The sequence below is a fragment of the Vombatus ursinus genome, unplaced genomic scaffold (assembly GCF_900497805.2).
Source record: "Vombatus ursinus unplaced genomic scaffold, bare-nosed wombat genome assembly UNPS02014932.1, whole genome shotgun sequence".
In the NCBI taxonomy this organism is placed as follows: Eukaryota; Metazoa; Chordata; class Mammalia; order Diprotodontia; family Vombatidae; genus Vombatus; species Vombatus ursinus.
This window is the reverse complement of record NW_020954710.1, coordinates 4,315,065-4,326,525: the sequence shown is the minus strand read 5'-3', so window position 1 is coordinate 4,326,525 and position 11,461 is coordinate 4,315,065. Positions and strand designations below refer to the sequence as shown.

General features: G+C 46.8%; 1 protein-coding gene across 2 annotated transcripts in view; it reads left to right on the top strand.

The window, feature by feature from the left end:
* Positions 1-352: 352 nt before the first annotated feature.
* Positions 353-11,461, top strand: part of TNFRSF8 (TNF receptor superfamily member 8) — a 67,191-nt gene continuing 56,082 nt past the window's right edge. For both annotated transcript variants that reach the window (XM_027843996.1, XM_027843995.1), the window contains exon 1: positions 353-542. In XM_027843996.1, coding sequence (XP_027699797.1) covers positions 480-542 — 63 coding nt within the window. In that variant the 5' untranslated portion in view covers positions 353-479. The remainder of the gene's footprint in view (positions 543-11,461) is intronic.

Here is an 11,461-nt window from a genome sequence, read left to right as displayed (position 1 = left end):
GGCGCTTTCGAAGTTACTGAACAGACCCGGCGCTGGGCCCCACGCAGTGCCGGGAAACCGTGCCTTGGTTTGCACGTCCCGCGGCTAAGGTTTCCCGCCAGCTGGCTGCCTGGCTCTGAGCTGTGGCTGGGGTCGATGCTGGGGCTACACTGGCCAGCAGGCAGGGAGTAACGGGCCGGAGCCGCAGGCGGATACCCTGGGAGGGGAGGAGCGGAGCGGAGCAGAGCAGAGCTGAGCGGAGCGCGCCGGGGCTGCAGCGCGCACAGCACCTGGACTTGGGCTGCGCTTCTGCGCTAGCCAGCCCGCCCCCTATCTTCATTCAGTCTATCTACGAATTCCGGGCCCCCAGGCAGGTGGCTGAAAGGGCTCCCGCAGGCTCGCTCTAGGTCGCGGCAAGCTGTCGGGGATTCCAGGAAGGGAGAGCTCGGCCACTCCAGCTCCTTTTTCTTCTCTTCCGTGGCGCTCTAGCCCGGCAGACCATGGTCACCCGGTGCGCTGCGCTGGGGCTGCTGCTCCTTGGGGCGGTCGGGTCCCTCCCGCAGGTAAGTCAGTGCTGATTCTCCCTGGGGGACGTGGGACAGACAGGATGGGATGAGTTGGGACTATATTACACTGGCCAGGCTTCCTTCCCCGGCCCCTTACTCTGGCTCCAGAGCGCTAGTGTGGACTGAGACAGCGTGGTGTGGTGGAAAGTGTGCTTAACAGGGAGTAGGGAGACTGGGGTTCGAATCTGGTTGCAGGAATTACGTGTGCGTGGATTTCGGGTATCTCAATTTTCTCCTACCCTGTGAGGCAACAGTAGCAGAGAGTGAGGGATCCTGGATAGAGAAGAAGCCTCGGTACTGGAGAGCACGAGACAGCTGAGCTGCCCGCCACTGACCCTGGGTCCTCAAGGTTACTGGTCTGTGCTCACGGGCCGCGGCACTCTGGACTTCAGTTCCGCAAGTCTTACCCTCAGTTTCCTGATCCATAAGATGAGGTTAATAATCCCTGCCTGCCTTCGTCACGGGACCGATAAGAGTGGGGTTAGTGAAAAGAGACTCGGGACCCGAGTTCGAATTCCGAGTTTGCTACTTAGTAACTCTAACTTTGGCCGGATCACTTAATCTCTCTGTGAGCCTGACCAGTTCTGAATTCTGGCTCGACACCTTAGCATAGTTGAGTGTAAAAAGTCCTAAACTTGCATTCACAGGACCAGAATTTGAATCCTGCCTTTTCCATTTATGACTGGTGTGACCTTAGACAAGTCCCTGAATCTTTCTCTAGGTCTCAGTTTCCCGATCTGAAAAATAGAGAAGGGTTGGTTGAACCAAATAATCTTCCAGCTCTAAATTTATGATTTTTTGGCTTTGGTCAAGTCTCATTTTACCCTTTTCTATAAAATGGGGATAATATTACTTGGCACTGCCTCCCTGACAAGACTGTTGTAAAGACATGTGACATAGCTTAAGGCTGGCTGGTGCGCATAGCTTCCGTGGTTGAAAGCATGGAATTTAGAGACAGAGGACCAGAGTTCAAATCTCTGCCCTGTGTCTTCGTATGTGACCATGGACAAGTTACTTAGTAACTCTGGGCTTCAGTTTCCTTTCTGGAATTTCAGTAATAGCCACAAGGTTCTGCCTGCTAATGTACAAAGTACATTATGTACGAATGTACAAAGTACCCACAATCTTCCAAACCTGAGGCTTGAACCCACCCCCCACCCCTAATCACATTGTACCGGCAGAGAGCCTTGAGAAAGACATGTGGCCAAGAGATTTTCCTGTTCCTGTAACAGATGCACAAGGTCCTAGTGTCACTTGTGTATGTGTGAACACATGTATGAGTGTGAGATGGCAGCTCAGAGCCCTGGTTTCATGGATTAGGACCAAAGGACCTTACAGGTCATCTCATTTTACAGATGAGGAAACTGAGACCTAGACAGATTAAGTGACTTGTCCCAGGTTGCATAGGCAGCATTTGAACCCAAGTCCCAGCTTTGTCTAATGTAACAGCTGCCTTCCAGGGTTGGACTAGAGGACTCCCAAGGTCATTCTTTCCAACTAGATTGGTTCTCAGGATTGTTTTCAGAGAAGCATTTGATTTCAGCCAGGAGCCCACCTGAGGGCATTTTATCCCTGCCTCCGAGTTTTTCTCCGATTTCTTCATTCCTTAATTCCATAGGACAACCCTAGATCTCAACCTGGGAGCCCCAGAGAGTTGAGGGGTGGCTCTTGAGTGGAGGAGGAGTAGGTGAGGTGGGAGGTGAAGGCAAAAAAGGGCCAGTTTTAAAGAGAAACTCTAAGGATGACCAAGTATGAACCCAGCAGACAAAACCACGTGGTCCTGAGCTCTTCTAGAGCTGAGAACCTCTGCCTTCCAGTAAGTAATTGCTTAGCCTATCCCATTACCCTTTAGGGCTTTTAATGGCCCTCCTACCCCCACTCCTCTACCACCTAGTTCTGAGATAGCATATGAGAAAGGCATACAGAGTTGGGGTTGGCTGAACTGTTGCCTCATGTTATGTATGACCTGCATAGGGTCTGGCTTCCCACAGCTCTGTGATTCCCCACAGCCAAGAACTGCAGATTGATTTTAGCAAAATTTTGCTTTCTCTGTATAAGGCATGAGGAAACACAAAATGATGGGGAAGAGATAATGATCCCTGCTCTCAAGTAATTTACAGTCTCCTAGGGGTAGTTCAAAAGTGATAGTGGCCGTAAAAAGCTATTTTACTCTTGGGTTACATTAAGAAAGACCTAGCTTCCAGGAATTTGGACCACATGGATTCAACCCAGATCAGACAGTGTCTTGAGGGTTATGTTCAGTTCTGGCACAGTGTAGGAGGGACCTGGATAAACTGGAGAGTGTCCAGAGAAGCCAGATGGCAAGGGGCCTCCAGTCTGTGCCTTATGAGGATTGCTTAAAGGAACTGGGGAGAGTCAGACTGGAGAAGAGAGAACTCCAGAAGGATGTGGCAGTTGTTTTCACGTGCTTGCAAGAACAGTTGGACTTACTGGCTTTTACCCTAGAGGGCAGATCCAGTGGGGTCATAGAGGAAGTTACAGAGAGACAGATGTAGGCTCCGCATCAGGAAGAGCTTAATAGGGTCAGCTAGATAGCGCAGTAGATAGAACTTCAGCCTTGGAGTCAGGAGGACTTGAGTTCAAATTTGAACTCAGACACTTGACACTTACTATCTGTGTGACTCTGGGCAAGTCACTTAACCCCGATTGCCTCACCAAGGGGAAAAAAAGCAACAAAACAAAAAAAAAGGAAGAACTTAATGAGCGAAGAGAGGTGAGCAAAGGTGGCATGGGCTGTTTTGAGAGGAGATGAAGTCCTCCACTCGTCCACTTTGGTATTCAAGCCAAAGCGAGATGACCTATATTGGAATGTGCTCAAGAGGGGATTCCTTTTTGGGTATGTGTTGTACTCAATGGCCTCTGAAGGGCCTTCATCTCTGAAATTCTCTGATCTTGGGATTTTATCTGAGATACCCAGATCAATACACTAAGCTTCCAAATTTAGAATTAGAAGGGGTTCCAAAGATCATGGGGCTCAACCCCTTTATTCTTCAGACAAGGAAACCGAGGTCCAGGGAGGTAAGTGACTTATCCAACATCACACAGGTAATAGGTGGAAGAAGGAGGATTTGATTCCAGTACCACTCTACTGTGCTGTCTTCTTTAGAATGTGACCCAGACAATGTGCTGTCTTCTCCAGAAGGACATCCAGGTCAAAGGAGAGCCCCAGACAAAGAGTAGGAGGGAAAGGAAGAGCGTCTACTCTCAATCAGCTTGTTATAACAGAAACGGGACACGTGGGCAGCGTGGTAATGGTAGAAAGAACACTGGCTTTAGAATTTGTAGACCTGGGTTCAAATCCTGGCTCCACTATTTACTACCTGAATGACCTGGGGCAAGTCACTTATCCACTGCATGTCAGTATCTCCATCTGTAAAATGAAGGCATTGGAAGAGATGGTCTCTTAAATCCCTTACAGTTTTAGATTGACAATCCTACTATGACTAGGCAGTCATTGTGGTGGTGAGGGGTTAGGTTTCAGTATGCCAAGAGTGACTTTGGGGAAAAAAAGTCAGGTGACTCAGAGATGAATGTCCCCATAATAGTAGGCATTCATATTATCCCTTAAAGCTTGGAAAGTACATTCTATACATTATCACATTTGAGCTCTTACAACTCATCCTGTGAGATAAATGTTATTCCCATCTTACAGATAGAGAAACTGAGTCTCAGACAGGTTAAATGACTTGCCCACAGGTCACATAGCTAGTTAGTACCAGAGGCTAGATTTGAATCCAGGTCTTCCTGGATTCTCAAGTAACAACTTACAATCTTCTAGGGGTGGGTAAAAAGTGATAGTGCAAAAAAAAAAAAGCTATTATAATCTTGGGTTACATTGAGAAAGGTCTAGCTTCCAGGAATTGGGGCCACATGGGCTCAACCCAAGTCAGACAGTATCTTGAGTGTTATGTTCAGTTCTGGCACAGTGTAGGAGGGACCTGGATAAACTGGAGAGTGTCCAGAGAAAGGCAAGCCAGATGGCAAAGGGCCCCAAGTCCATGCCCAATGAGGATCGGTTAAAGGAACTGGGGAGAATCAGACTGGAGAAGAGAGAACTCCAGAAGTTCATGGCGGTTATTTTCATGGGCTTGTAAGATTGTCATGACTCACTTGGTTTGACCAGATCCCAGATCTGGTTCTCTAGACCAGAGGGGTCAAACTCAGAGAGAAATGCAGGCCACTAATCTGTATCTGAGGATCCCTGTGGGTTACATGTAGGCTTAGAAAGTCACATATGAACAATATCTATGTTTTATTGCATCTTTTTTTATTTTGTTAAATATTTCCCAATTACATTTGAATCTGGTTGGCCCACACTTAGGGGTATTGTGTTTCTCACCTCTAGGCTAGATCACGCTGCCTCTTAAGGGGTCTGATGGATGGAAATTGTAGAGAGGTGGATCAATTAACTAATCAATCAGTCAATCAAGAATTGATCACGTGCCTCCTAGGTCCTGGGCTCTGTCCTCAGGACTGGCAATGTAAGAGAAACTTTCGCAGATGAGAATTGTGTAAGGATGGGAAGGGGCTGCCTTGCAGGCAGCGTCTTTGAGCTTTGGTGGAAGGGGATGGTGTATCAGGGATTCCTTCTCTGGTACAGGTTTGATGAAACACTCTCCAAGGTTTCTTCCAGCTCTGAGCATCCATGGTCTGGCAAACACACTCTGCCCTAATCCCTGACCAGGTCTGAGTGTACCACCTGAGCCTGGCAGGCAGGGCTGGCTTCCTGCTGGCAGGAGCTAGAGAGGGAGGGAAGAGGAGAGGGAAAGAGGTAGGAGCCTGTTGGGTTGGGGACCCCCATCGCTCAGTGTAAAAGCTGCCTCAAGTGGAAAGCTTTAGTCTACTTTACCTTTCATATACTTTACCCTTATTACTTTAATACTATTTATTTTTATAGTAATATCTTTTATAGACTTCTTGGTTATAGACACACACATTCTCATCTCTTCTTTCCTTTTCACCACGTTGTCTTTGAATGTCAAGGCATTGAAGTGGTTTGAAGGAGTGTTGAGGCTTCTCAGATCAAACCACAGCTGGCTCCAATTGTGTGGATTACAGAGGGCAAGTAGACAAGATGGCCGAAAGACCGCTCTCTTAGATAGAGTCTCAGTTGGCTAGGTCAGGGAAAGAGCCAAATCTGCTGGCTGTCTTCACCCCCTTCTCCTCCATGACCCTGAGGTGGGACTGCTTAGGCTTGGTGCCTGTGGGAGGGAATAACTGTACTTTCTTAGTAATAAATGATGATTTAATTTCCCAGCACTGTCCCAGCAGTGGTGTGATAGCACTGCCTTAGGGGATGCCAAACCCTGCCAAAATTCCCCCCTAGCTTGGACAGGGCCCTCCCAGAAAGAAGATGGGGACTTCATTCAACTGGGTCAGTGAATCATATCATTACTAGACCTTAAGTTACTTGAGAGCACTTACAGCTGCCTTATATCTTGAGCTTTGTACATCCTCTAATGTTGTGCATACATTGGTGCTTAATAAATACGTGTTCATTCCATTTGTTGACAACAGGGAAAGCTAGGGACCAGAAAGGCAGTGTGGTGTGGTAGAAAGCATTCTGGGTTTGGAATCAAGAAGACCTAGTCTTGAATCTTGGCTCTTCTCCTTACTAGCTGCATGAGCTCAGGCAAATCCTTAGGGCTGAGTTCCCTCATCTGTTAAATTAGGAGGTTGAACTACATGGCCTTGATGGTACCTTCTAGCCAGAGGTATGCTGATAAGTGTTTAACAACCAGCCCCCTCTCCCCCCTCCTCCCCTCCTCTCCCCACCAAATGTCCATGGGGCACACTTTTAAGTTTAACCTGAATTATTATTATTTTCTCAATCTATCACTTTCTTTAGTCTAGACAATCAGCTCAACGTCAAATCAAGCCTTGGTTTGTAGTGTTTGCTGATTTCATTTTTTTGGGGGGGGGCCTTGTTTGTTTGTGTTGGCAATTGAGGTTAAGTGACTTGCCCAGGATCACACGGCTAGTAAAAGTGTCTGAGGCTGGATTTGAACTCAGGTCCTCCTGACTCCAGGGTCAGTGTTCTATCCACTGTGCTACCTAGTTGCCCCTGTTTGTTGATTTCTGAGGCATAACTCCTCACACTGAAAATTTAGCAATTAGCTCTCGTCTCTCCAGTATGAGCTGACTGTAGTACCTTTGACTTCTAGCCCTGTATTTTATAATCCAAAAATCTCCCCAAGGTGACAGACACAGCAAGTCTCAGGTGAAATCTAGGGTAAGACCTAGATCCTTTGCCCACCCCCTGCCCCACATACCCACATGTAGGTACACATTAGCATGCAGGCACATAGACACACACGTGTTCAGAAACCTCTTCAGCAAGTATAATAAACAACTATCAGTCAACAGCATTTATTAAGTACCTACTATGTACTAAGCATTATGCTAGGCATTGGTGATACAAAGACAAAAACAAAAGTGCCTGTCTTTTTCCCCCCAACATAGTTCTTTGGTCCATCCCCTTCCTACACCTAAAAGAGAGAGATCATTCTAATATTGAGCAATTTCGGGTCACGAGACCTGAGGTCCCATCCCAGTTCTGCTGAGCAAATCCCTGCACTTCTCTGGGTCCCAGAATGTCAGATCTGGAAGGCAGCACCGAGGGCATCTAGGTCAACCCATGTTTGCACCAAATTCCTTGACAAATGGTCCTGCTTGAGGGCTTGCAGTTGGGTAGGACTCCATCACCTCCCAAGGTGGCTCAATCTCCTTTTAGAATGGGCTGAAACAAAATCCTTGTCTGGCAGTTCAAGGAGCTGAACTTGGAGAACTCTTAGACTCCTAAATTGGCAACCCACACATTTGGGCATTCTTGCTAGTGGCTGACACCCCTTGGAAGGAGTATCTACAGTTCAGTTGTCCTTCATTTGGCCTCACAAACAATTGAAAGATAGGGGAGGAGGGGCAGCTAGGTGGCGCAGTGGATAGAGCATTGGCCCTGAAGTCAGGAGGACCTGAGTTTAAATCCAGCCTCAGACCAAACACTTGACACTTAGTAGCTGTGTGACCCTGGACAAGTCACTTAACCCCAATTGCCTTAAAAAGAAAAAGAAAAATAGGGGAGGAAAGCATGATTACAAAAATCCATTCTCTGAGAGATGCCCACAGGGATTGACGGCAGAGAAATTCACCATCTTCATTTCTTGCCTAGAAGAAAGGGTGAATAGCAGGGACTGTATGCAGGGACTTCAGGAATCACCAATGAGAAGAAAGAGGGTGCAGCAGATTGAGAACCTCTTGGGTACATCTTGCTTCTGACACCTATTGGCTGGGTGACCCAGAACCAATCACTTAACCTCTTGGAGGTCCAGGAAACACACTAAATTTCTAATCTTCTTTAATAGAAGGAGTTTCCTTATTGAGGGTTGCCTACAATAATGAAATCACAGGTTCACCCCATCCTCAAGCCTCTCCCTGTTCTGATCGACAATCCCTGAATCCATCAATTGTGTAAATTGGCCAAAAGGTCAGATTGGGACTGGAGGCTGCTTGCAGGGAACAGGGTTTAGTTCTCTGAACTCCTCTTTTTCAGTAGAGGGGGTGGGTGTGTATGGGAGGTTGCTTAGGAGAAAATGACTAGTCCAGCATTTTCTTGGCCATGGGAAGATGGCCACAGAGAATGATGACTGAGTCAAAGCATAGAGGTTAATGGAACTGGAGGAATTTTCAGCCCATTAAACCCTTGAAATTCAATTCTGTAAATTAAGTGGAGTAGCCTGATCTGGTTGCATTTTCTAAATTCTAGGTCCTGGGGATATGTTCTTGAATTCCTCTTTATGCCCCACCCCCGGTACAGTTGACTGCATTTGCCAGTGGGTTAACCGCCCCTGGGAGTAAGATGATGTAAGATATAGCATCGTGACCATCCTCTCCAGGACAGCTTGACCACAGTTTCTTTCCCTGGTGCCCTGCTAGCTTTTTAAAAGCTTTGACATCAGTAGCATGTAGATGACAGGCAGCTTTGTGGGATGGATAGTAAGCTGGCCTCAGACTGAGCAATATCGAGATTCAAGCCCTGCCTCTAACATGCACCAGCTGTGTGACTCCAGACAAGTCTCTTGGTTTGTGTCAGTGTCCTCAGCTGTAAAGTGAGGATCATGGGAGCACCTACCTCGCAGCGTTGTGGGAGATGATATTTATAAAGCACTTGGCACATAATAGGCATTATATAAATGGAAATTATTATTAGGCAACTCTGTAAGAATGTAAGTTGACAGGCAGGTGGCCATCTACATTGGTAGAGTGGTTTCCTTACCAGGAATTCCTTTCACCATTGAAATTGCAGGTCTGGACCAAATCAATCTCTCTCTCTCTCTTTCTCTTTCTCAAACACACACACACACACACACACACACACACACACACACACGTGTTCAGAAACCATTTCAGCAAGTATGATAAACAATTATCAGTCAACAAGCATTTATTAAGCACCTACTATGTGCTAGGCATTATGCTAGGCATTGGAGATACAAAGACAAAAATAGAAGTGCCTGCCCTCAAGAAGCTTACATTCTACTGGGGGAAAACAACAGGTGTGATTAAGGAAACCCAAAGTAGTGTATCCAAAGCAATGTCAACATGTACAAGATAAATAATAACAAAATAATTTAAAGAGGGAGAAAGCACTAACACATAGGGAAATGAGGAAAAACTTCATGTAGAAGAAAGACCTTGAGCTACTCTTTGAAGGAAGTCAGGGATTCTAAGAGGCAAAGGTGAGGAGGGAGAGCATTCCAGGCACGTGGACAAAGGATGGAATGTTGTGGGCATCAGACCAATTTAACTGGAAAAGAGAAAGTGTGGAAACAAAATAGGGGCAGAGAAGTAGCTGTGAGTCCCTATATAAAATTCTTCCTGGGCCCCCTCAAGCTCTGAGGGTAACTCTAGGCCACCTCCCATCCCCCTAAATCAAACTCAGATCTTTTTCGAGAGAGGAAGTGTTCTTCCTTGAGGCTTTGAGGGCCATCAAGGGGAACTGTCCATGCCCAGGCTCCTGAAAATAGAGTGCCAATGGAGGAAACCTGAGAACCTCAGAATTCTAGGATGTCACCTCATGAAGGACAGCCATGTACTTAACATTTCAACAACTTCTAGGAGTGTTTATGCTGATAATCATATTCTTATGGTGATGTCATATGGGTGTGAATCATAGAATACCAGACCCTGAAAAATTAAAGTTGGACACTTCAGGGGAATTCAGGGGAATGGCGGACAATGTGAGCCTGGACCACAGCAAATTACCCATGAAGCATTGTGCAGGAGGAGTGGTTGAAAGGATGGCTTCAGATAAGGGGCAGGGCAGGAGAGCAAGGGGTAATCATTGGACAGCTGGCATGGTCCACTGGTATCCAAATGAGATAACTCTCAAGGAAGGTCGGGTGACCAGAGGAAGTGTGGTATAGTGAGTAGAGCACTGGACTTTGCTTCGGGGAGTCCCTGAGGTTCATTTCAGACTCTTACTAGCAATATGACTCTGAGAAAATCATTTAACCTCTCTGAGCCTCAGTTGTCTATTCTGTAAAATGAGGAGGTTGGGCTTGACCTCTGAGGGCCCTTCCAGCTCCTGATTAGTGTGTTAGGTATGGACAAGAGGCACACAAGATTGGGAGATGTGGATGAATTGTGATCTGGGCCATTGGAGGGAGGGTGTTAGTGTCCACATCTGTAGGTCCGTGGGATTATGGGACCAGGCATGGTGTTGAGCACTGGAAGATCAAAGAGCTATGTTACCTGCCCTGCTTTCAAGGAGTTTCCATTCACTGGGGGTGTGGGAGAGGGGAGGGAAGGAGGAGTCCACAGCTGTGATACAAAGCAGCTTCCAGCTAAGGCTTAAAAGATTTGATTCTATTATGGAGGCTTTAAAGAAATCAATGAGGAGGAATTTAAGTGCCTACTGTATACTAGGCCCTGGACTAGGTTCTGGGCACACAAAAATTAAAATGAAAATGGTCCCTGCCCTCTAGTCTACATAAATGAGGATAAACAAAATGCCGGAGAGGGACTAGATCTATGATTCCATTAGTATCTAGAACTCCCAGATGAGAGGATTCCCTCCGCCAATGTAGGTCAGCACCTTTTCTGTAATGTTGCCTAAAGTCAAGGGAGAGGCATTAACTGCTGGGAGTTTGAAGTGCTTCAGGGATTCTAGAACCCTGGGATTTGAAGAGGAAGAGAGGGTAGGAGGGAGTGCAGACCAAAGAGGGCCTTCTTGAAGGATTTCGCTTCCATGAGAACTTTCCTTTCCCTCCCTAGGGCTTGAGGCTCAACTTCTTCTCAGACCAGTGATCTGAGGCTCATCTGGACAGCCACAGCTAGCCAGACTGGAAGAGGAAGGGGTGCAGCAGTAGGCACGCTGCGGCTGGGAGATCCTGCCTGGTGGAAACTGGGGTTGGGTTATTTGCAGAAACCATTGCAGGCTAGGAAAGGGGAAGGTGCAATGGGACAAGGGAGTCAGGAGACCTGAATTCTAGTCCTGAGCCTGCTACTAATTTGCTGTGTGACCTTGGATGAGTTGCTTCCCTTCTCTGGGCCAATCTCCTCTTCTGTAAATCAAGAAGGTTTGACTAGATGATCTGATCTCAATTCTAAATCTACAAGTCCATGGAGGCCCTCTTTTCACTGAATTCTTGGTGACCAGGGTTTCCAACGGTCTTTTAGTGGTCCAGTGCGGCAGGGCTTAAAGTTGGCAGATGAGCGCCCTCTAGTGGGATGCAAGATGCTTGCAGGGGCCTTTTCATGGTTTCCTATTCTTAAGCATCCTTAGCTGTGATCCATGGATACAGCCATATAGTATAAGTTAACTAGTTTTACATGAGTATGCCTTGTTCTTTCTTTCTTTCTTTCTTTCTTTCTTTCTTTCTTTCTTTCTTTCTTTC